General features: G+C 38.9%; 1 protein-coding gene across 9 annotated transcripts in view; it reads left to right on the forward strand.

Annotated features, from left to right (window-relative positions):
* The window catches only part of diaph2 (diaphanous-related formin 2), a 488,074-nt gene that overhangs the window by 40,737 nt on the left and 420,369 nt on the right, over nt 1–26,968 (forward strand). For 8 of the 9 annotated variants that reach the window (XM_088597456.1, XM_088597458.1, XM_088597455.1 and 5 more), the window contains one exon: nt 1,941–1,961. The exons of the other annotated variant lie outside the window; for it this stretch is intronic. In XM_088597456.1, coding sequence (XP_088453582.1) covers nt 1,941–1,961 — 21 coding nt within the window. The remainder of the gene's footprint in view (nt 1–1,940; nt 1,962–26,968) is intronic. 9 annotated transcript variants of the gene reach the window in all.

Raw genomic sequence — 26,968 nt, forward strand, 5'->3', positions numbered from 1 at the left:
TCTGGAAAAGTTTTGCTTTAAAAATAACACTAAACCAGAAAACTGTGTAGAGAAGTAAAAATAAGTGTAAAAGCCATTTCTTCTCTGCAATAGCTATTTAAAAGTATACAATAGGCTGGCAGTTGCCAGTTGCTCCAGTCCCTCCAACTCTGAAAAGGTGGGGCTCAGCATTTCTGGGTCATATCCAGAGGAGGTTCACGGAGTGGCCTGGTAGCACAATGGGGTTGTCAATATGAGCGCTATTTAGGAGATCCAGGTTCAGTTCTTGCTTAGGGCAGATGTTTTGGGGCGGAGCGGTGGCTCTGTGGCTAAGGATCTGCGCCTGTGGCTGGAAGGTTGCTGGTTCACATCCCATGGCCAGCAGAGGAATCCTACTCCGTTGGGCCCCTGAGCAAGGCCCTTAATCCCACCTGCACCAGACTGACCCTGCGCTCTGACCCCCAGCGTCTCTCCCTGTCTGTGTGTCTCATGGAAAGCAAGCTGGGGTATGTGAAAAGACAAATTTCTAATCCAAGAAATTATATAGGGCCAATTAAGTGATCTGATCTGATCTTAATTACTTCCTATTCTGCTACAGGAGCCAGAATGGGCCACTGTGGCTCTGGTACAGACTTCACCTGTTTTTATTTGAGAAGCCGAGATGGAATCCTGACAGGAAACGATAAGAAATGGCAGGAGTGAGCAGAGACCATTTTTAACTGTTTTGGTTGTTAGGTTGTGAATTGATCTCAGGATCTCATCCCGATGTTTCCTGAAAGATGCGTAGGTGTCGGCTTCAACAGCAGCGACTAAAAGCTGGCTTTAACAAGCTCGCACAATCTTCATTTTTCACAAGAAGCTGACCCTGAAACGTTTTCTAAAATTTCCCGTCCCTTTACCTGTGGTCAGCCTTCGGATGAAGCTGTAGCTACCGTATGTGTTGCTGAATTCCGAGCGCCTCGTGTGGCAGTGCTCATAGTTTCATCTGCGTCTGTCCTTGTCCCTTTGTGGTGCTGACATAAACTTCGACAGTGGAGTGGACAGAATAGCTGTCAGCTCCTGGTTTTTAAATACAAACCCATTCAGGACTCACTGATAATTCTATTGATAACATTCGGGTAACGAGGTTAAAAAAATCATGCTGACTTGAGGACTGTGATATTTGTTTAAATCTGACATGTGAAATAAACTGCAAATGACAGCTGATTGATTTAGGCATTTTGTAGCCTGTTGGCTTACAGAGGAAAACAGGAGGATTGTTTGCGAGTTAATACTGTACATATCGATCTCCATAAAATACAATCAGATTGCTGAAAGACGCACTTCATGAATGCAAATAGCACTCTCGAGCAGCTGACATAATTTTATAATGGTAAGTTTCGAACAAGCTAGCGGTTCCAGCAAAAAGCTTTTATAACAGCAGAAGTTTAAGAAAATAGATTTGTTCAAGCCAAGACACCTGGTGTGTACATCTCTGTAACAATTTATTACTTCATATGAGGTGATATTAAATACAGGATTTCATCTTTTGTTTATGGAAAAACACCACTTGTCTGTCCTGTGTTGTCATCTACCTTCTCTTCTCTTCCAGTTGAAGTCTCTTTCAATTAATGTGTCCTGACTTTGAATGGCCACTGCGAGACATAAAAAAATCAGTGAAGCTGTACAAATTGAGATATCCAAGGCTTTAATGTGCATGGTGTGAAACTGGATCATTAAAAACAATCACTGATAAACTGGCACTTGAAAGCAAATATCAGAATTGCAGACACTGTCTTTCCTTCACACCTATGGGGTTTGACTGTCGATGATGCAGCTGGAGTGGTACAGAATAACACAAAACTGAGATGCACTAATACCTCAACAATGTACTAGAAATGTGTGAAGCTCTTGCCTACTAATAATTGTGCTGTGTTTGTTTTTTTGCACATTAACTCGGCTGCGCTGACCACTGCATGCAGATAACTGGGAGCAAAGTTACGGTAAGTGGCAATTTCTTAATCCTTCCTAATTCATTTACTCCCCTTGACTGCATAGCAAAGGGTATTTCTTTATCCAGCAGAGTGAAAATCCTAAGGTTGGTTTCAATGCCCAGTTTTTATTTTCATTATCAATGCAGCTCATAACTAATGTTTTTAAAAGCTGTACAATAAAGTGCTGTGAGTGGTAACACTTAGGATTGAGTGATCTTTAAATGATACAGCTAAATGTGAACTAGAAAACCTTTGTTAATTTAAGCTGTTTCTTTGTAAAACAGAAAATGTTATAACACAGGCATTGAAAGTGTTTATGTGAATGATCATAATCTGCAATCTGTAATCTGTTTTCTCTAAAATATTACATCTAAATGGCTTTGATTCTGTCCTTTGTTCTACACAGTGCATTAAAAATGTCACTTAATTGCATTTCACACACTGTACTGCCATTACAAAAAACAGTGAGTGTATTTTTTCATGTTTTTTTTTTCATAAAATGTAACTGTTTGATTTCATTTGTTGTTTAATCTTTAGCTTGACCTTATCTTGTAAAGGCCCTTGTCTGTCTATAACATTAAACCATTTGCAGTACCATCTTGGAAACATTCACTGCTGTTTCAATAGGGCGTGGAACTTGGCAATCTTTATAGTTTTTATTGGTGCCTGTGATGATAATGGTTTTTCTGTGCCCTGTAATTCTCTAATTACGGATTTGTTTCAGCAGTTTCTCACAAAGTTGTGCCCTGTGACTTTTTCATTTCTTACTATGGCTCTGTGAATGGGTTATTCTGTCTTTTTACATGGACTGAAAACAGATCTGTCATTTTTAGATTTTCCTTTACAGGATGTGCATGTTTCCTAAAAGATGCAGATTACTGGAGGAGCAGGGTAGGATTATGGAGAGGGACAGGAAAGGCCCGTGGGTGTGTGGTTCTGCTTCGGTGAGAGGAGTCCGAACGAGTATGAGACCTAGAGACAAGAATAAACGGGGAAGGAATATTTACTGAAGTTGTATCAGGTGCATCACTGAGAGCTGCTAAGGAAATCAAATGGATTAAAAAAATTATGTGAATGTGTCTTTACCTATATATAATATATATAGTATATCTGCACTGCCTTCCAGATTTGTACATAAACCAGATGAAACAGAAACAAAAAACATCTTAACACAGATAATTTACCTATTTGATAGTGTCTTGCTTAAAGTAAATCTAAAAATGTTATAGTGCAATTCTAATAGCATTGTGCTGATCAAAGTCTATATTCTTACCAATGTCTATAGTTGTATCCGGCAACATGTGTCTGGTAATTCAAAGCTGAGAGCAGATACAAAGTGTAACTTGCGTGTAACGCGTGTCTGTGATGAGACTGAATGACCACTTGTCTGTCTTGCTGGTACAGTACGTGGAGCTGTGGAAGCCGGGTCAGTTCTTAGATATGTCCATTCTGGAGGCCCTGCCTGCTGCTGCTGCTGCTGCTCTCTGTGCCTGTTTATGGTGATCGATAGAAAAAGCGTTTATTCTGCCATTTTTCTTTTAAGACTGATTCCCTGCAATTTTCTGAATTTCAGTCTGTACAAGGTCAGGTTTTTTTTTTCCATTTGAGCAGCTCAGTTAGCATCAGCCAGAAGTGATGAATGAGTGAAAATGTGTATAGAAGCCCAAGTTTTTTACAGGAGGTTGTTCAAACACATGGCTTGATAAAACAGTCATGTGCACAATTATATAAAAAGCAGTTGATACCTTAAACATACTTTTTGCAAAGGGACAATTAACCACAACAACCATTTTCCAGTGTGTAGGCACTTTAAAATTGTTTTGTAAATATAAATGCCTTACAGTATGTAAAATATTGGCTTTCTGTTTTGGGAGAATTTTGTACTACTTTTTAATTTTGATCACAAAGTAAAGCCTTGCTGACGTCAATTGCTGTAAGCCACATGTAATCTTGTGTTTTCATTCGTCCTAAATTTTACTCGCTCTCGGTGTGAAAAGGCAAGCGGGGGAGAAAAGAGTAGACGCACGAACTCGGTGCTTTAATTTGTGCTCATATTCCTTTCAAATGCCCCGATACAGACCCGATACACAGGGATGGGAGAAATAAGGCCGTTTTGATATTAAACGTACCAGACCGCTGGAGCTAACGCGCCGAGTGGCTGACCTGACTGCTCGGCCAGTGAGGTGCTTGTTTTCAGGCCGTGGCGAGAGAGCCCTTTCCCCACTGCGGGGCAGCGCGAGTAACATTTACTTCTCCTTCTGCAGCATGAAATCCGTTTGGCATCTTATCCAGGTACTGTAGCGAGGAAGTACCTGTCTGAATTGTCTGTAATTGCGGCAGGCCGCTGTGTCCGTGCTCTGAATCGCGGTGCAGGGGGGGTCAGGGAGGCCTCTGGCTGGAGAAGCTTGAATAAGCTCCCAGCACTGCTTCCTGTAGGGCCTCAGCTGCCCTAACCCCCTTCGCTGGGTGCATGACTGGAGGCAGAGCTGTAAATGTTAAAGAAAATCACAGTGGTAATGAAAAAAGAATGATAAGGCCCGTAATTCGTTTCCTCTTACTGACGGAGCTCATAATACAGCCTGCACCGCTGGCAGGGGCTGTCTTAAATGCAGGAGCCATGGTGATACCAGTCTATTTGGTCTCAAAGATGATTTGTTCGCTACCTGAGAGGGCACAGTGTCACTTGACATAACCTGCCCGGCCCCAACGAGCAGGAGAAGATTGCCATCGACAAGCCCTCGGCAGCACAGGCTGACACAGGCTGTTGCCACGGAAACCCGCTTGCGAGAGGCTGAGCCTACTGGAAAAGAAATTTCATCCAAGTCTCCAGACTTTGAGGATTGAAGCTGTGCTGTTAATAACTAGACAGGAGGCTCGTCTGATTATAGGGAAGGATTTTTTGGCTAGGAAGGTAATGGACAAAGCCTGTTATTTTTTATTTTTAGAGATCTGACCTTTTCACTTACATCCAGTTCTGGTTTCCATTTCCGGGAGACGACCTCTTTGTTTTTGAGGCAAAGGAGAGGTATTTCTGGAAAATTTTGAGAACACTTAAGGAATTGAAATACTTAGTCCTGAACCATTAATGAAAAGAGTCAGTCTGTAACGCAGCAGATGTATTGTTACTCCAATATAGTTACAGTTCTTTGTAAAGGGACCCCTTAGAGAACTCTCACTCTCCTTTCTCAGCAGAAAGTAATTCTTTAAAAAGGGGGTTAGCATAATGGAGGTACAGTAACCATTGTGGAATAGCAGGAAGGGATGAGTTTTCAGGTTTCATTGCATGATCAAATAAAAAAATATGTTTTTAATTGTATATAAATAAATAGGGTGACCTGAACTTGGGAACAAAGTAAAACTTTCTGTGATTTGAGGGGTGGGGTCTTGTTAACTGCTACTCTAATGAGGCAGACTCCTGCTGCAGCACTGAATTTAACAGATCTTGCAACCCCTGCCGGCACTCTCCGAAGTTGCGTTTGTTGCATTTAGGTAAATAAAGCACAATTTCTACCAGTAGTGGATCTGTGTTCACATGAAACTCGATGCCCATGCTACTTTATAGCCTTCACAATTGTGTTATTATTCCCTTCAGTAGGTGAAATTGTGTCTTAAGGCTCAGTGTCATCTGACGCACTCTGGCACAGTCCACGTATTCTGTCCTTGTTCCGGCCTTATCAGCGCTGAAGATTTTGAAGAGTGCTTATTGGCATTTGCTCCCTATCTTTCTGGATGAAATGCAAGCTGCTGAAGGCCAGCTGTTTTGAATAGCGAAACATAATTAAACCAAGACCTTCATTAAAGCCCCTGTTCCAAGCCTTCAGTCTGAAAATATATTCTTTTATGTAGAATTGTCCATTAAAGTTGGCTGTGTGGAGAGAGTTTTGTAGATGTACTGTAAGGTGGCACATAACCTTACCCACTTTTAAAGTGCCATTGAAACTGTATCAATAAAGGGGTATTTATGCACATAGGTGAAAATGTGAAATGTTACAGTTTAATGGTCTTTCAATGAGAATTAAATGGATTTTTAAAAATAAAAAAAAATGTATTTTTGCACCAAACGTGTTTAAAATATTTTGGGGGGTAGGGGATTCAGGTCAAGGACGTGAATTGAGCCTGAATATTGAGGAGTCTTGCTTTTAGAGCTAGTTATTCCATATTTCTTGTCCGAAACATTTATTTTGGAGAAAAACATGTAGTTGTTGAAATGGTTTGAATTAAAGTATATACCTTTACCTCTGTTCTTTACAATTCATCTATTTCTATACACATATCCATCAAGCCCCTATAAGCCGGTTATTAGTGTTATGGGTTCTGCTGCTGTATTTTTGATGTTCTCATCCCCCTTGTCTCTGGATGTATGGTCTGCTGTTTGAAATAAAGGCCTGTTGAAGATACATGTCTATCAGTGTATCAGGGCTATGTATAAGTGAGGTTAATATGCCTTTCAGGTATTTGTTCCAAATTAAGAAGGCACAGGGCTCTGTGCAGACTCTAATGTGATTTATTATAATTCAGGCTTTGGGGAAACAGCGCAGAATGCACAAAAGCAGCTGTTGCAGCTCATTCACGGTGATGCCCATCGCAGCAGAATATATTCCTGAATACAAGTTCTCATTCCCACAGACACAGGCCTCACAGAGGGAGAGGGAGATAGGAGGCTGTTTGACCCAATGAGGCCTCCTTTTTCCTTCAGGGTTGTGGACTTACTGAGGAATATTCAAGGTGTGGGTGATGAGCAGTCAGACCTTTTGAAACTAATAAGGACAAACACCAAGACAGAGAAGGGTTTGTCATATTCCCAGTCTCATTATTTGAAACAGCAAATAAGTCTCCGATGGGGAAAAAAGCACACTCTAATCTGTCCCAATTAAGAATAGTTGTCTGAAGTAGGCTAGAAATGATATGGGTATACATTACTTTTTGTTTAAAAACTCAGATCCCAGCTTCATTGTAAATACTGATAAAGCAACATTTAAACTGATCTCTCCTCCCAGATGGGCCCTGATGTTTCCCCTTGAGTTTTATTAACAATAAGCAATAAACAGAAAGAGAGAAAAAGAATGAAATTGTGACCTAATGATTTTACTTACCCCTTGAAGAAGGGTACTCTATAAAAATGCATTTATATAATTAAGAATGTGAACGAAAGATCCTATTAATCATTTAGACAAACAATTCTGCTTTTGTCTCTGGTGGGAAGTGTGCTTGTGTAGTTGCGTGGTGTTTTTTGAATGGGCTAGCTCCCAGTAATCCCGTGACAATGAAGAATGTTTTTTTTACAAGCCAAAGCCGTTATTTGGGCTGAATAATCAATTATATTAACGAGGCTGAATGTCAAGAATGGATTGACAATACGACTATTCATCTCGACATGTATACATTTATGAGAGTGTTATGAAAACTGCAATAGTTATTGGTACGCAGACGTTTTGCATACAATTTTAATGCTTTTCAGTCAAGTACTAATTCAGAAATGTCAAGTGAGAATTGATTGATTAATCTTTAATAGATGTCTGAGACATTTTCTGAATGATTATTTATATTGCAGAACATTTTTCTGAGTTCACTGTGCACATTCTGGTTGCAGACAGGGCTAAGGGACTCAAATATAGTCCATTGGCACTGAATTAAATGAGAGTTTAAATTAGTTTGTGCTTTTCCGCTCTCCAATCCATAGTATTAAATACTGCACAGAATATACTGTACAGCACAGTGGTTGTCGTCTGCCAGAATTTGATTTGATTCTACACAAGAGATGGCTTTCGTCTTGGGGGGTCAGATACTAATATACAGCAGCTCCCACTCAATCTATCTTGCGTATGAGCTCTACTGGACTCAAAGGATAACACTTATTACATAGACCCCAAAACGCATATCCCTGTTCGACCTCTTGGAGATGCTTTAAGTCATTCACCAGTGATTCAGGCGGCGAGCGATATTTCACATTGAGGTGGGTAGGGGGCATAAGAGAGAGTTCAGTATTAATCCAAAGGCGATACGCATTTTGGAAAGACTTTAAACTGCATTAAAGCTGAAGGATTTTTCTGCTGTGCAGCATGTGTTATGTTTTGGCTCTCTTTGAATACATTTTAATTTGGAATTCCACAATTAAGTGCAAAACAATCATCTTGTTTTCCACATCAATTTGATCTGCAGTTTAGCAAGCATTTTCACAGTAGTCCAAAATTCTTAAGAAAATTAAAAGGTAAATATTATTTTATTTCTTTATTTAGAATACAAAAAGAAGGGATACTTTCTTAATATAAAAAAATGACAAGGTTCTTGGTAACTCCAGGCCTTTATGGAAATGAGAAGTTTTTAGACATGTGTCGAAAGCCAAAATCAGCTGAAGTCATTCCACCAACACTGCCCACTTTAGCTGCTTCTACCTAGTTGCACAAGAACAGCACAGCTCCCTGCCACACCAAAAGCCAAGTCAGTCAGCTCCGAGCGTTCAGTGGCAGAAAGGACAGGGGCGCTTTATCTGCTGACCCTGGCAGACGCCTGGCCAACCTCATGGGGCTGTACTGAGAGGGCAGACCAGCCCAGGCCGGTGTCCCAGCCTGTCCTGGCAAGGACAGTGCAGAGGTGCCTCCGGGGATTCCAGGCCAGAGGTCCGACAGTGTCAGCACCCGCAGGACTCGTCCTGCACGAAGGGTGAGGCCTGTGCAGCACTGTTCAAGAGGCCGGAGTTGTCATTGTCTGGAGAAGAAAGGAGGGGCTTTCTCCTAGGGTTTGTCACAGGAACCTCGTCAGCTCCCACCCCTTGGCTCAGGTTGCTGAAGGCCTGTGCCTTTCATTTGTGTCCAGAATGTGGTTTGCCTTTTTTCTCAGACTTTCGAACAAGCTGGAACCTGCCAGAGCAATCAGGGGGGATCTTCTTCTCAGTCCTGAAATGCAGTGCAGCACTTCTTATTTTTAAAGGTTGCAGTAGTCTTAATATGCTATTTTCCAATTGTTTTCAACATAGTGCAGTGCATTGATTATGTACTGTTTTTTCATCCAGTACAAGTAGCTGCTTATTAAATTAGAAGGAAGCATAGTTGTGCTTTAAGAATAGGAGGCATTTGTGGTAAAATCGTATAGCTTTCTCAATAACTGAACACACAATGTCATGTCTTGTCTACAAAGTGGGATGAAAAACAAGTTTCTCCTTAACATATACTGTAGGTTACATAGATGATTTTTTATTGCCACACAACAATAGTTGGTGAAATTTGCTATCGGTACAGCAAGAACACAGATGAGACATACACACAACATACTGTATACGGTACAAATTTAAATAGGACAGAAGACAGACAAACAACGTCACAGCTAAATGGATATGATTTGCAGGTTTATTGAAAAAACAGTTGATGTTTTTCTTCATGAAAGTCTTTTCAAAGTCTTTCAAACAGATTTCTCTCCTGCTCAACAAAGTGTCGTTAGAGTGACCTGGCCGTAATTCTCAGTTTATTTGCTACTGAAACATTGATCCTCCACCTGTTCTTGGCTCATGAGTGGGCAGGAGGTTCCTGAGAGTTGAGGTGTAATCTGAAGTCTCTGGGAGAAGATGTGAAGCTGACTGTCACCAGAGAGTGACTGATCATTAGCTGAAAGTTTTTTTTTCCCCTGTAGTCCATGGGCACATCAATGCAATCATCTGTTATCGCACAGGTTCACACGATTGAGAGATTCACTTTGAACGGAATATCTGCCAGTTAAGCACAATCTTCCTTCAATAAGGGGCATGATCTTGTTAGATAACATCTTGATTGTGAGACTCTAACTCATCATACTTTGACTTTGCGGAGTAAGGAATCGTTATCTCCTCATCAACAGCACTTAAAAAGGTACCTAAGCAGGTCTGGCCATACAGATAATGATCTAAGGCGAGATTGACAGTATTATAGTTCCTCACGTGACCAGTTCACTTGAATAATAATTACTTGCATTTATGTAGTGCTTTTCATGGCAACAGAGTATGTTTATGTACAGGAGAGAAGACTTTATCCATAACAGAAGCACAGCATCCACCTAGATGACACACAGCTGCCCTGTTACATACAGTAGATCAGACAAAGAAATGAAATTTCACCAGTTGATTTAAAGGGGAGTTTATGGTAAGGCAGGTCCAGAGTGGGACTTAAACTGGACACCAGTGTCAAGACATCTACTATAACAAACACTGCAATGTGATCTTTATTGAGTATATTAGCGGTGAGCACCTTGGTATAATGTCTCATCTGAAAGAAAACCACCACCTACAGCACTGCATGCCCTTTCACCCTGTGCCTTTGGTTAGGATATTTTGGTCTGGAAGAAAGGGCCCCCCTCTCATTCGCCACCTTCTGTTCTGTAGTCAGATTAGAGATGTCAAACAGGCTGCCTCTTCTTTAGACATAGCTGCGAAAATAGATAGTGAATCCCTTGACACACACACTTAATCAATAACCACAGGTCTGCTATGTGCTGCAAATGACCAAAAAACTGGAGGTCTCCCATCCCAGTACTGACCAGACAAGCCCAGTTTAGCACTGCACTACTGGTATCACTGCTGCTCTCTACATCATCCACGTAAGCACAGTGAGGAGAATGATAATGCAAAAAATATATTCTGTAGCCTTTGCCAAAGTACATAATACTCAATAATCTATTATTAGCTTTCTATGTTGCTTTATACAAGAGCTAAATTAATTAAAGTAAATTCATATGTATGAGATGTAATATAAAGATCTTGAGTAATTTTAAAGAGCACACCAACCTTGGACTCTTATTCCTGTGCTGTATTTTGGAAAGATTTAAATAATAAGACCACTAGATGGCAACAAATCTGTTACTATGAAACTGGAAGAAAAGCAAGTGCTGTGAAGTTGCTCCAGATTTGACCTGGTACTTTTTTGTTCTAACCCCCTGGTGCTACTGTGCCTTTGTCTAATGCGTTTTAAATACCTGTTAATATTGTGTTCTGCGAGGAACAGATTGCTTGTCTAGGAAATGTATGATTGTAAAAGGAGAAAAAAAATATCTGTCTCGAAGTAGCATTCAGTGTAGCTTCACTTGTAAATCATCCAAAGGTTTTTCCCTTCACTTCATTTCAGGATTGTAATTTTTAATATCTGAACCTAATACATGTTGATGTGATAGGAGATAGTCATCAGCGATAACTGCATTTTATTTTCCCTGCTGTTAACCCAGATTAAAATGTAATTATCGAAAATGGAGAGTCATGTGCAATCATGGCTAATATTGACAACCTAATTATTGACAGTGGACTATGCTCTTATGCAATTCCAATTTGAATAATTAATGCTGGCAGCGATATGTTGATCACAAGTATAATTTAGACTTACAAAAATACATCGTCGTGGTTTCAGGCATCCGAACTCTGAAATTGTCATTTTTAATATTCTGCTAGTGTGATTACATTAAAGTTGACGGCCCTCAAATAATTAAAAGTAACACAAAATATGTTGCAGAGGCATCCAGCTGACAAACTATCTATTGGTTCATTGATTCATTAATGAGTGTTAATGACAGGGTGGCATATGCATGCAATTGTATCCTGCACATGTTGTCTTGTCACCTTTTTTAGGTACAGGTGCTACTATATCTCTGCACATGAATTTTTAAAGCACAACCATATGCCGTTTTATTTTTTAGACATCCTTGTCAAATTAATGTTTGTATTATCCAAATAATATCTATATCTGCCTAGGCTGTTTGGTGCTGTTGGAGTTCAGCCATCGTGTATGAGCACAGCCTTTGAAGTCTCACCCGGTCTGACTGGGGGCATGCAGTGAACTTACACCTGCAAGATCCTGGTCTGCAGGCCTAGGCCCAAGGGGGCAGACCAGGCAGAAAGCACTCCTCTGCGAAGTGCAGACGCACACCTCAGTGAGGAATTCATTCACACGAGTGAGGCGACAAAGCGAGTGTGTTGTTTCTGTTCTGCAGTCAGATTAGAGATGTCAAACAGTCTGCCTCCTCCTTAGACACAGCTGCAAAAAAGTGCATTAAATAGTGAGCCCCTTGACACACGTACTTCATCAATACCCACAGTGCTGCAACAGCTTCGTAAAGCCATGCTGAAATAACGACAAAAAAAATAAAATGTGGAACTTTTTCTGCACCAGTGCCCGTCACCAGGAAGGAGCCGATAACACTGCAGAGCAGTTGCGATTGCCATCTTCCCTCACAACCACATAGCAGAGCAGGAGTTATCAAGAAAATGCTTTCATTCCTCTCAAGGCCTCGGACAAGAGGGAAACGTGCTGCTGGTGAAGCTACTTTTGGGGGCTTCATTTGAGCTGCTCTAGACTCTGAAAGGAAGTAACTGGGATCCCGAAAAACCTAGAAATGTTTCTTCAGGCTGCTAGGTGCATGCAGCCAGCAGATGCTTCGGAATGGTGGTTTTTCCCATTAGGCAAACCCCTCGAAAGGAATAATTAGACAATCAGTTTGGCTAAACACGGTCTCCTAACTTGACTGCCAAAAGAGAGAAGATCTTTGCCCTTTTTGAAACACAAGAGGGACAAGCTATGTGACAATACTGTGAGGAGAGATGACATGTCATTTTCTTCTTTACTACTTTACCATGATTATATTTTTTTCTTTGAAGTCAACAGTAAGCATCTAAATAAATTTCACAGAATTTGTGACAGGCTGGGATTTATTACCGACTTTTCTGTTTGTGTTGGACAATCTCCAAGGAATTTCTGTCGGCAGTGTGGGGATCATAAGAGGAATAGTTTATCCTTAGTAGGAAGTAACCTTTCCCCCTCCAGCTCCATGTCCTCATGGCTGGGGGTATTCTTTGGTTTTTTAAAACAACACTTTATATACTTTGTACAATGAAGAAACCCCTAGGCACACACAACCAACAAATACTATCACGGAAATCCTCTCTTTCTGACAGAATGAGGGTTCATGAAACTCTGGAGCAGTAGAATTGACAGACATGAGTGTCTTTGCTGTCTGAATGCATTCCTGCTGTTACTCAGACAATAGCATTGTATACCCTAGTTTAAACTTCACTGCTGAGAGAAGGCATCAGAGCATGAGTTAGGATGGAAATATTGGAAATACGTGATCTCATAAGAAAGGTTGCAGATGAGAAGAGGGCATTGGAGCAACTTGTTTAGTAGGTAAGTGAAAATAAAAAGTTACCCAGCCGTTTCTTAAAGAAAGTGTCCAGAGTTAGGATCTCATCTGTCTGACAGGGAAGCCCTTTTTAGACACTTGCAGCTCTTTGTGTAAAGAAGCATTTCTTACTTTAAATCCCGATCAAATCCCTTTCAATTTCCAGTTGAAACCCTGTGACCTCTTTGAGTACTGAGCAATAGCCCCTTGAGCTGACCGTGTATGTACCCCTAGGATCCTATATAATGGGATCAAATCTCCAATCTCTTTTGCTGTAGAACGAGGAGATTTAGCACTCTTTACCTGTATGTTTATAACAGTCCACTATGACCTTAAACCAGGAATCATTCCTGCTATTCTTTTAACTCATTTTAAGGTTGTAATATCCTTTTCATAGTATGGTGACCAAGTCTGAAACAACACTATCCTCATTTCTAATATGTTTTGAGAGAACAGAGAATGCTTCGTTCTAACCTTTCCAAGTTAACTATCTTCTATTCTTAATAGAAACTCACTCTGAGCTCCTCTCGACAAGTGAGTCCATCTCATATTTGTTTTTCTGTGTGAACAGAAAAACTATAAGGAAATTTTTCATTTGAAAAATAATTACTGAAATTGCATTTGATAAAAAGCAGAATACCATGTGCTCAGATGAGTGGACCGTCCACCTTAGACAAGTGCACGAGTGGAATTTGTTCATCTTCTTACAGCTCTTATGTGTGGCAGTGATTTTGAGCAGCCAGTGCCGGCACACCTTAGAATCAACATAATAGCAGTAAGGACGTGTACAGGGAGCAGAAAGTAATCCCCCAAAGAGGTGAACTGCGATATGGCTTTGTACCAAACGCATAAAAGAAAGACATGAAAAAGGGCATAAAATCACATCTTCTCAAATTAGAAAGACTGAATTATAAAAAAATGAAATGCATGTGTTCACATTGTGAAAAGGTTACTTTGTAAAAAGAAAATGGGGTTTAGTTTTTCTTGCATTAAATGTAATTAACAGTTCATAATAATAACAGTTCTAGCTCTGTCAGAAGCTGCTGCTACAGTACATTGCTCTTTGTTGAGGATAATTATATTTATTAATGATTACGAAAGACCTAAAGAGGCAGTGAATTGTGAAGTTACATTAACACATAAAATCCATTTGGTTTTTCTCTAGTTTTCTATTAATTTTTAGCTTTAATTGCATCTGTTTTATGGGGGCTTATAGAAAAAGAATGATGAGAAATTTTAATAAATGGCTTTGTTTTAGTGTCTTTAGTCAGACCATGTTTTTGAATATGTAATGTTAATAGAAGTAATAAGAAAGAAACATATTTAAATTTCTTCTGTAAAGTTTAATTCCACGCTTCAGCTTCAGCATGGAATTAACCTCTACTTGTTCCTTTGTAGCTCGTACGCTGATGAGCTTCCCACTCAAACCTAGTTTGGAAAGTTGCAGCACACTTTGAAAATTTCTGGAGTAAAAGAAAAATGGTCATTGGGGAACTGAAAAACCATTGTCAGTTTTTCATTGTCCTTTATTTTAATGTTTCAAAGACTTCTGTTCTCTCAAATACTGTCTCCTCCATGGGAAAAGCTGGTTGAAAGTGCATCTGTTGTTTTATAAGGAGAAGAACTGAGTGTCTTGTTGCTGCAAGGTGAGGTTGAGTTTTGGACAATAATTTGCAAAACACTGAACCTTGCACCTGCGCAGTGTAAACGTTTTTTCCAAGTGTTTAATCCCTGAAATCCCTAAGGTTTTTTAATCATGTACCTTCTCAGAAACCTAAGGAGTGTTTGAGCTATAATAATATGGATTATGTACACGGCAATGTTAAATCCCATTTGTAAAGGGTAAAAACACCAGAAGTAAGCTGGTTCTGTTCTAAAATGAAGCTCTAAAATGTCTAGCTCCATGCTTTTTCCCAGAAACTGGCAAAATACAGAATGGTTTACTAGGTGTACTGTGTATAAAGTATGCCATACTGGTCTCTAAAGCTTCTGGTGTCAAAACGTTCCCACTGCCATCACCATTACAAATAAGCTTGCTTACTCTTTTAACTGAAAAGAGCTCCGATTTCAGTTTCTTGTCTATTATGTGCAACAAGTTCTATAATATTCCCAGCTTGCTCCAGTATTGCTCAAGCATGTTTGCAGGTTCTATGGGAATTAGAGTATGAACTGCATTCTCACTCATTTATTATTATGCAGTATAATTTGCAGAGATACCCAATCAATGTTTGCTAGCATCAAGAATTTCAAAATATGAAAGGCTGACATTTCAATTTTTATTTGATTTGATTTAGCTAATCAGAGGTTTTCCCTCTCTGTGTTGAGTACCAGGTCAGTGTATTAATAATGGATTAATTTCTGCTGTAATGATCAAAAAAAGGTCGGCTTACAAAGACAAATAATCTTCTGTTACTTTAACTGAAGGAGCTTATGCAGGTTAATGAACATTCATAAGATAAAAGTGATAAGAAAGTGGATTTCTACGATGGAGTGAAGGTACAGTAGCATTGCACAGTAGATTGCAGCTGGCTAACAAAAAGAATGTGCCCAGTTTCTCATAATTAATTGACACATTAAATCCATAAAATATTCAACATAAAGAATTTCGAAGAAAGAATAAAATCTCTTTATCTTGTGTGTCGGCATTATAATGGCACGAACCTTGAGACCGGCACATGACCTCTAATTGTATGTATTTTAGAGAGCAGCTGTTGGCTATTAGTGATCTGCATTCCAGATGTTAGCCTATTATATATAAATTCTTCATTGTAATGACATTCTAATGCTATCAGCACTGTTACTATAACCTGATATTTAGGGGCTGTAATGCTGTGGGGTGTGTGACTTCTATTTACGGTATGTAAATACATTCTCTTACAGTATAGCAAGTTTCACTTTGAATGCTATTTTGATTGGTTTGTAAGTAAAATGGACCATGAAGGTCTTTGGGTGAGTGAAGGGAACAGATTGGATGATTTCTGAAGTGTAATAAAATATTTCTCTACAGCACATGTACTTAAGCTATGGTTAAATATTATTTAAAATAACCCTCAATGGTGGTATGTCAGTTGATATTGGAATTTTCATTTAAATAGCATTTAAAAATTAATCAATCTGTCTGATTTTTTATCCCAATATTTGAAAGTGCATTATTCTGTGTTCCTGTACTCTGAATTACAGCTTTTTCATTCACTGATGCTGTAGGACTGATGTACAGTTTGTAAGTATGTTTGAGCCTTTTGGTAGAAAACCTTAAAAAATACAAGGAACATAAAAATATCAATCATCCATGTATTTTTAATGATTCAGGTTGTGCTGTTTTATCATTGATCTTTGATCTCTCTTTACTTTCAGCACCAAAATAAATTATGAAGGGTTTTGAAGTGTTAGAAAACAGTACCTATGTACTGTAGAAATGTATGAATTGCATCATAATCTGCACTTTTATTGGGCTAAATTGGCCAAATGAAATTGTTCTCAAAAATGAGTTGCAGAAATGCAACGTTTATATGAGGAAAAGCATCACAGCTAACGAGCCGTGACCTGAACGTGTTGCTCTGAGCGGGGGGTATTATTGGCACAGATTGATGTGAATCATCATCATACTGATGTGCTCTACAGGAGAAGGCAAGAACTGAAAATAATCTGTCTGGACCTCAAAGATCACCTAAAGAGCCATGTTCCTCTTCCACTCTTGTAACATGGCAATATGGAGTGCTGTTAATTTTGGTCAAGTAGAAAAACTGGCAGCCGTTACATCCACAATTTGAGCTACACCTGACTGTCAGATAGTTAAAAGCAACAGTCTGTGCTGGTTAGGGATGTAAATATTATATATGATGTACAGTATATGCCGCAAGTGTACATTTAGATAAAACCGATGCATGGCTTGTAATTGTTGAGACACTTTAAAACAGGACAGGTATTTAAATTGCTCTAGGCTGCATTGAATTACTGTAAAGTGTAAATTCAGCATTGAACCTTTGCTAAATGGTATGGCTGCTTAATTACTGTGGGGCACTTTGGCAATGGAATGCAATTGTGTTTTTCAAAACTGCCGATAGATAATGCATCATGGATTGTTTCCTTGTTATTGAAGTTCCTGTATTCTATATTATCCTAACTTGCACTTTCTCTCCTTGGTAAGAAAGTAAGAGGCTGCTAATCAGATTTTCATTTGTTTTGAGAGGTGTGGTAAAAGGCCTCCTTATTTTCTTCCCGTTTTCTCAATTGAAAATGGACAAAATAATAAAAAACTGATATGAGCTAGTGGATACTAGAACATTGTAACAATAGCACATGTCACTCCACGTAGCTAATGGGAAAAAAGGCAGATTCTGCTTTGTTTTAATCAGAGTTCAGTGAATAAGATGTAGTTTGTGAAATTCTCAGTGTCATATAGGGAAGATTTGTCTGGTCTCAAACCCTATTGCTTTCAGAAAGGTAAGGAAGTATTGTAAAGAACTTTGATACCCGTGTTATCATCTTCATTGTAGGAGTGTTGTGATGTGTTTCTCTTCTTTAGCTGTAAACAATCCATGATTAATTTTTGTGCTACATCCTATCATCTCTGTTTCACATTTACTGTATTAAGAAATCCCCCCCAAACCCTCTTAATGAAAATGGAAAGGCCTAATTTTAATTAGAATGCACTTGCATAGTATTTGGATTGATTATTTTCTTCTAGACTGATGAATTTTTCATCAGACTGTTATTAACATTCTGCTATCTTAAGCCAGGACAGGAAAGCGGCAATTAAACTGTTCTTTTTAAGTGATGGACCTGTGTTGGCAGTGCTGGAGACAGGAAACTCTAGTCCTTATTAGGGAGAGGGAATGAAGTTTTCCTGTAATTTAGTGTTGGAAGAAAATAAAAAAGCAAGATAAGTAATAAACATCTGTTTTATGCAAAGTTTATGAGATAATTATACAGAGGTTGACTTCTCCGGTCTGATCTCTCAGTAACTAGGTTAGCTCAGAGAGAATTAAATGACAGTGAGTGGATTGAGAACTAATTTAGACATATGAAAAGAAAGCTGTTATCAGCAGAATTGCAGTGTTGAGTTTGAATGTAAAGACTTCAGTTACTGTAGATTGCCTTCGTTTCATTGATGTTTTAGGAAAATGTCTGTTTTTTAGTTTGGTTTTTAATGTCTCACCTGTCTGAATATCGTCTGTTGCTGTGTCTGCAGTCTATCCATCTGTGTAAAATCACATACCTGTTCTGTGGTGTTAAGTTTAAAATGTGCACTTTGTGAATTGTATGATGAATGTTCGATTTTCAACTTCCCATCCAGTTTTGGTCTTTCTAGGGAGTCTTAACCCTTGTTTGAATGACTTTCATTTTCAATCCTTTGTTTTCTCTATCTGAACAATTAGACCATGATATCAGGGAGAATAATGATCTGTGGGCACAATTATTTTCCTTTGTTCACAAAACAATTCCCTGGGTTATTGCATTTTACAGCTTGAGAAATTGATCATTTGTATTGTGGCTATGCAGATGGGAGTCAATAATTTAAAACCTGATTAAAGATAATTGCACCACTTTGGTAATGGAACTATTTTATATGCAGACTCAGTATTATTATTTTCACATATAACATTTTAATCATTTTTATTCTTTTTTTAACTTGTTTGATGTTTTCAGATAATGGGAATTTTTGTTTCTTTTCTGTTGAAATGTTAATATCTCTACTGATGCTGGATCCTCTAAATAAAAAGAAACTATTTTGACTAGGTGATTACTGTCAATAATTAGTTTTGGGTTTTTACATTTGTATTCTGTTTTTATAGGTCTATATTTGAGTTTGTATGCATTTTATTACATATGTTCCACATATCTCTTCCTCTGGGTATCATCAACAGTGAACCATGTTCACACATTTCAGAAAACTGTAGATAGTTATTGATGATTGTATGGCTCCTTCACAAAGTGCAATTTTGATGATGGTCAAATTTAGTTTTTTTCATTATCACAACTCCACTATTAATGTGCCAGCAGCTATATCACCCTGCAGCTCACAACTTGCGACTTGCTGAAGCTCAGCAGCTGTGAGCCTGGTCAGTACCTGAATGGGACACCTAGGAAAGCTAAGATTACTGCTGCAAGAGGTGTGAGTGGAACCAATAGGGGGCGCTCACCCTGCAGTCTGTGTGAGTCCCAATTCCCCAATATAGTGTTGGGGACACTATACTGTACAATGGCCCCATCCTTCAGATGAGACGTAAAACTGAGGTCCTGACTCTCTGTGGTCATGAAAAATCCCAGGACGTTTTATCGAAAAGAGTAGGGGTGTAACCCCGGTGTCCTGGCCAAATTTGCCATTGGCCCTTACCAATCATGGCCTCTTAGTAATCATCATATCTGAACTGGCTTCATCACTCTGCTCTCCTCCCCACTGACAGCTGGTGTGTGGTGAACGTACTGACGCATTTTGGCTGCTGTTACATCATTCCCAGTGGGATCGCTCAATGTTGGTGTTGAAGGGGAGTCCCAACTAACTGTAAAGTGCTTTGAGTGGAGTGCTATTGAAGGAAAATTAAGGAACATTTTATATTGTACACGGGGTTTCCAGGGTGTTTTGGGCAAAAGTCTTCCTTCAGCTTTTTGAAAGGAAATCTAACCACGGCACAGTAAAGCAGTTGTTTTGTGCACTATGGTTTGATGATATCAGAATTTGAATTTTCATTCTAAGAGTTTCTAAGTGTAAAGTTCAGTTCTCACCTGTTTACAGGAATCATGTATTCCATAAAATACCGGGGTTATTGTTATTGAAGTGCTGGGGAACTAGAATTGCTGTGGTATTAATTACAATGCAATGTAAATGTTCCACAAAGCAGTCAGCTTTTTGTCTTTTGGCTTCTGAAATGTATAGTTGATTGCAGTTTTTTTACAAGCAGTACTGTGAACATCCTTGGACGTGTACATAAAGGTCAGGAGAAGGGAAACTGACCTTAGCAGTTTCTGTTCTCTGTGCAGGAATTGATAATACTTGCATTGTATTTATACTCAACAAAAGGATTGTGACACATTTGTATTATTATGGAGAGTAAGCTGTGCATCGTAGCAATGCACAACGAGCTTCTCATGCTTTGTGTCAGACATTGACATTTAAATACCCTCTCCCATATGTTGATATTAATTGGGTTGTTTGCATTAGCGCATGCTGATTCTCTTCCTAATACAGACCTGCATAGCAACATGCTTCCTGAAACCTACAAGTGAAATGTGGTGAGAAGGTAAGTAGTGACTTGGTCATGTGAACACTGGCTCTGAACACAGACCCAAAAATGGACTTGATTCCTCTCAGGTTTGTTTCGAATGTGGATGAAAGTTTGGCTTTTAATAGAAGAAAAGAGTACCTATCACGCAATTTGATATTTCCTGATTCTGTTCGAGCAGTTCATTACTAATTCCATTTTTGCAGAGCATATCTTTTGCATTGTTTGCTTTTATAAATGTAAAATGCAAATTTCAGGATTTTTCTAATATACTAAAAGACTGGTAGCCATGACCGTTGTAGCATAATTATGAAAAAGCAGCTTAATTACTTCAGGCTCCTTCATCTTATTCATGTATGCAGTAACTTGGTGGAGATATGAATAAATAATGTTTTTTGATATGGGAAATAATCTAAATAACAAACAGATGGTACAGGTCTGTCAAAGCCTTCTCTATCACGGAGAGAAGCTAAAAGCATTTCTGCTGACCCTTTAAATTTGAAAACTGCTGATCGGTGTAGCTTGTTTTATGCATCTTCAAAAATCCAGCACGCTGACTGGTACACTGTGGAATAGCCGACTTCATTTTCACTTAAAAGAAAGTACAAGTTTCCTCAGCACTAGAGAGCTGTAACCTATTACTGTGTGTAAAATTGTTATAAATTGTGGAAAATAATTTATGCATTCCCTTTATTTTTTTAGTGGTGCAGAACAACTAAACTAGTAAACTAAATCATAATGTTGAAAATGACACATTGGTACTATGCTAAGACTTTAGGGACTGTTCGTTAAACTGGCTGTGAAAGAGTGAACTTTTTTGGTGTGATAATCCATTGCATTAATGAGTCAGCAGAGTTCAGTTTTAACCTTTGTTTGACATCATCTTCAGCCAAACAGAGATTCTTTTACTTGTTTTCGTGTTTTTTTTTTTGCATTGCCCAGTCTCGCAGTACAGCAGCAGCGTCTGTGAATACGTGTATGCTTTTTCTTGCAATGTACTGTAAATTAGTTTACACCTACTGTATAAACAATGCATATTTTTTATATGTACTGCACCTGGGAATATATCCCCTGTGAGATGTAATGGGCTTAGTTTTTAAAAAGAAAAATTAAAAGTTTCCAGTTAAAATGGAACCTTGTGACATCTTTGTACTTTTTCTTGGTTCTGTTTGGTTTTGTCGAACACAGGTGTTTATTAAGTTTGTGCTGTTGGAGCATATTGCCACCTGTGTGGGGATTAATAATCATGCCAGTGGCAAAACAAATGGTAATTAGATCTCTACGTTCGCTGGAGGTTTTATAAAAATTAGAATTGCCAGGTGTTGCCCATTTGCATGGTCCTGTTTGCAACCTCTTTACCCTGTAGTAGCTGGCTTGAACCAATGTGTGCTCTTATCCTGTATTCTCTGAAGAATAAATGGTCTTAACTGAAAAAACACCTGTAATTCCAGGTGCCAGCAGAGAGCCAGCTATGATTCCCTGTTAGGCAGCGTGTCTTCAAGCTGCATCACATTCTATAGGGTGGGCAAGGGTGTGTGCTGACAGTGGGTGGTGAGCGACAGCTGAGGAGAAACTAGCCAAGCTTGGTAAACATTTCTCCACAACGGACTGTGACATGCAGTGTACTAAGTTTATGCTGCAGCAAAAGTTACAGTAGATTTGGACGTATGTCTTGGAACACCCATCACATTTTATGAAGACTTGTACACTTCAGTACTAACAGGACTGCCCTTCAGCACTGTGCAAAGGAACTACACGATGTGCTGTAGTAGTGCAGAGACAGAAATGCCGATACCTTGAGTGCAGCAGATATCCATGTGGTCTCAGTCAGACAGCTTTCAGCACCCCACCGAGTGGACAGCTCACCTGCACCGAGTCAGTGTTTGTTGCACTGTCTCCTGTCCTGATCATGGTCATCTTCTGCTATGCTCCATGCACAGAGGAAGCCCTTCAGCATTTCTTTGATTATTTGTGCATCCCTCCAGGGTTGCCCTGTTGGACACAGCTGTGGTCTTTTACACTCTTACAGAGCACACAACAACCTGGAGCCATCCTGAAGCAGAATGCCTCACCAAATACAAGTGTGGCCACTTTCGTTGCTTTAAATAATGAAATATGCATTTATTCCTAGCAATATTTCGCTGAAAAACAGCAAAGACATTTTTGCATTGCTATTCTCTCGTGTTTTTGCTATATGTGCTGTTTTAGGTCATGGATATGTTTAAATGCTCTAATATTAAGATTTTGTTTAGTTTTTCTGTTTGATTTTATCCGGAAGGCTAAAGAGCTAGAGCCTTGTAATATTGTATTGCAACTTTAACATTGCAAAAAAATTATATTACAGTAACAGAAAAAAGTGTTGTAGCTGAGGTTATGGGAGATGTATGAAGAATTGGAGATAATTGTAGAATCAACCGATAGTGTGTAATAAAGAGGTACAATTCTTAAGACTTGGCATGTACTTGACAGGTTTTAGAACCAGTTATCAGTATCGGCATAAGAAGTGATCTAGTGCCAAAATCGTCAAAGCTAGCCAGTACAAGCCTGGAGCTTCTAAGCAAATGTGTTAAAAGTCATTAAACAACACCAGACTTAATAATTCTTTTACTTTTCATAATTAGGACCTGAAGCCACTGTCAGATTCTACACTGGTCTGTTCTTGGCTTGTAGCCACAGTTTGGCTGGTACTAAATTAGATGATGACTTTGTTATTAAAATGTCTATTTCAGACCAGTGTCTGGTAAAAGTTAGTTGTTAATTTTTTTTTTACATTTTTGATATCTAGCCAATATTCTTTGTTAAAATTTAAAGTGGCTTGAGAGTTTTAAACACAAGCTATCTTTGTATCAGAGAGTTTTATTTTGTTTCAGATCTTTGCTGTAGATGTTGTACAGTAAAGAAATCAAATCTATTAGCAAATGGATATTGTGTTATGTATTCAGTGTCCGTGAACTGCATTCTGGCAATGAGAATGAATTTTGGATTAAAGTTAAAGATCATAAATCTGCTATAGAGACAGTACAAAGGACAGTCTTATTTCTGCCTGAAGGGAATCTCAGACTTGGACAGACAAACAGGATATGATTATTGATAACCCGTAGCAAGGAAGGTCATGTGGGGACTTGATTCAGGAAGTTTAAATTCCAAACCAAGTCAATTCATGGGGAGTTCATCAGCAGCAACACAAGGACCATGGGACACAAGCTGAAACTCCATTTAGAGCCATTTAAGAGCAAAAACCACAGAGGATTGTAGGAGTCTGGAACCAACATCCAGGACATTAGTCAAAGCTGACTCTGTGGGATGCTTTAGAGAGGAGTGCATAGAATTTCTAGACCATTAAGGTACCAGCAACCACACATAATAGATAGACAAATAATATTGCTTTTCCTAATGCTTTGGCTGATTGATTTAAGAATGCAGGAAGTAAGATGAGGTCTAATTGTATTCCTTATTTTCTTTACAACTAACATATGGATTTTTATTAAATAAAATTTATGGTTTATATAAAACAGTGACAACACAGGAACTTCGGTTGATGAAATCCCATTTATTTATACAGTTGTATGCAAACGTTCGGGCACCCCTGGCCTAATTATAATGTTTTGTTGATTTTCTAAGTGCCACATTTACTGTTTTATTTTCTTCAGTCTGTTAAGTTCAGCAAATAAATAGTAACTGTGCATTAAAATTTGCAGAAATATGTCAAGTTTAAGTTTGTTCGCTGCAGAGGTTGTTAACTTATTTTCACTTAGAAAATCAACAAAACATGTAATTTGGCCTGGGGCGCCCAAACGTCTGCATACAACTGTCTGTGGTTTTCATCTAACCTACCTATAGTACAGTACAAATACCAAAGAATCATCTTACAGAAGCTCAACCTGTGCTCTACTCAGGAGTCTATAATGAGATACAACAGAGAACAAAAAGACCACACCAGAGGCTTAGTGTAACTAGAAAGATTGACTGGCTTACCCTATGTCACAACAGTCTGTAAGGCATCTTATAGCTGTAAACATATTGTAGGCTTTGTTTGTTCAGCGAATTCATGCCAAGTGCTGCTTTTGAGGTTAGATACCTTTAATGTAAAAAAGAGAACAAATAATTATATTTCCATTGTTTTAATAATAATGCACAGTAGTATGTTGTGGTATTCAAAAGAGAAGAGAAGAAAATCTCATAAAGAGAAGAAATTCCACTGTCACCAGTGTCATATCACTAATACTGATTAATCTTAAGAGCACAAAGTCCAATAGATGCCATTGCATTCATTGTCAAGCCCCAGACTCCCAAACATTCGTGTGGCAGTCTTGTGTGCCGAGTCACAAATTGCACACTGAAGGAAAAGAAAAGGATGAGTCCGCACTCTTGCACAAACTTCCACCATTTTACTGTGACAGTTCCTCCTTTCCCAAATCAGTCTATTTTTGTAAAAAAAAAAAAAATACTGTTCTCTGAAATTAAGGAGATCTGTGTAGAAATGAAACAATAGTCTTTGTCGTGGATATTTGTAAATTGAGTGTAGACTCTCTTCTGTTCTTTTTAAAAAAAGGCAGTAACCATATTAAACTGCAATAAAAAGAGTTTCTGACTGCCGTCCCTTTAGATGTGGGCATTGGGGATTATTCACTGTCTTCGCTGATAGTGAAGTTGTCAAAGCTGAAGTCTGTTATTCCTCAGAGGAGTCTGAGCCTTCAGCAGACTTGGATGGGGATTCATTTGGTCTAAATTTATGCATTGTGGTATTGGTTCCAGTGGCACATCCCTCCTGTTAGAGAGAGAGAGGTCTTGTTAATAAGCACAAACATTGTTTGTCAATTCACCTGAGGGTAGGAGATTAGACTTTCAGTCTGCATAGACAGCTCTTTTTGCCATTTTCCAGCTGGCCTTGCTTCCTACATGGATGTTGCTGGCCATTGCTTCTGGACATTTTAGATTACTCTTGAATTTACTGTTGTGATCTTGAAAATGAGTGACAGGATGTTAAGGAAGGTGATATGTAGCATCCGGACTCACTGCAACACTCTAGATTAAGTGTATATGTAAAAGAATCATTGGAGGTGGTCCTGCATTGATGTCTCTTGGGTCCTGGCCTCATTTCTGGATTCAAATACCTTGTGGAGCTTGCATGTTCTCCACACGTTCTTGTGGGTTTCACTGGGTTCCTTGATTTACACTTGCCTCCCTATGAATTGGTGTCTCATAATTATCTGTGTGAGTTTGTGTGTCTGTGCCCTGTAAATGACTGGTGTCCTGTCCAGGGAGCAGTCCCGTACTGGCATTCTCCTTCCAGGAGAAGCTTCAGCTTGTTCTTACCCTTAGTATTTCATTCCGTCAAACATTAGCTGATTAGCTGTCTAAATCGACGTGCATTCATATTGGATTGTTATAGAATAAGCATGATTTTTGAATGGATATTTACAATCATATTTGACCTAATATCGCATGGGCTGTTTTTATTATCATTTTGATTCCTCACAGTTCTCGAGTTGAATTAACATTTTTGTCATTTTCGGAAAATTTGCTTCAAGTGCAGGTCTGGAGCCTGTCATGTTTGTCTTGCCAGTCTGACTCCTATAAATAGAAACTACAGCCTGGGCACCACACTGCGACTCCTCCGGGTGCTTCTCGATAAAGTGTTTTTAACTTCAACACCACTTTTTCCTATCATCCGGGATCTGAAGAATTCTGTGGATTTGCCTGTCTGTCCATCCATCACACTGACATTTCCTCCTCAAAATGGAAATGGAAGCTTAATTAATTCTGACAGGAACGAGAGGGGCTCCTAGCAGTAATCACCACTCACAATGTTTATTTATCAAAATTACTTTCCTTTTGTGGCGCTTTTTATCTGAAAAGAACCCCAAGCGTTTTATATATAGGAGGGGATTCACTTCATCCTCCACTGAAGCGTAGCCCCTACCTGGGTGATGCACAGCTGCCTCACAGCCCTGCACATCAGGGGCAGCCTGGGTAACTGCAGCCTCCCTCACTGAATTAAGAGGGAACTTCAGGGAGGCCAGAGCAGAATTTCACTAGGACACAAGGTTAACACCCCTGCTCTTAGGAACAGTGTCATGGGATCTTTAATGACTATAGGTCTAATGTCTCATCTGAAGGATGGCATTTCTCAGCAGTACTGTTGCAGATTTCACTTAAATGTAACTGATTGTACTCGTGAGGGCTTTTAAATTGAGCTTAAACTTTATCTATTACTTTCCACAGGTCTTGTGGTTTTAAACCTTTGCTGTTCTGTCATGAGGCATGACCATACACATAATATAAGTAGAAGTGACTTGTGGTCCCAAAGCTGAACTTTGCCAGGTTATGTCTGAAGTTCAGTTCTTTTTAATTTTGATCTGTTTCTCCTTTTACCCATCCTGTATTTAGGAATGTATACAGTTGGCTATGGCCTTTTGAAATTGTTTTGGTGCTTGTCACCAAATATTAATTATTTAATAGTACTAAAATTTTATTTACTGTATACGTCTTTATTGCACATGCTTTCTACTGTCAGGGCTTAATCATTGTAAGGACAGAATCAGAACTCCTTTTATTTTGGTGTTTTAAGTGTGTCACTAAAAAGTGTGTCAGCATTCTGCAAAGTGCAGGCTGAACTCTGATTTGACCTTTTGGCATCACATCGTTTTTAATGTTTTGTGAAAT

This window comes from Lepisosteus platostomus, chromosome 10 (assembly GCF_059453375.1).
Source record: "Lepisosteus platostomus isolate fLepPlt1 chromosome 10, fLepPlt1.hap1, whole genome shotgun sequence".
In the NCBI taxonomy this organism is placed as follows: Eukaryota; Metazoa; Chordata; class Actinopteri; order Semionotiformes; family Lepisosteidae; genus Lepisosteus; species Lepisosteus platostomus.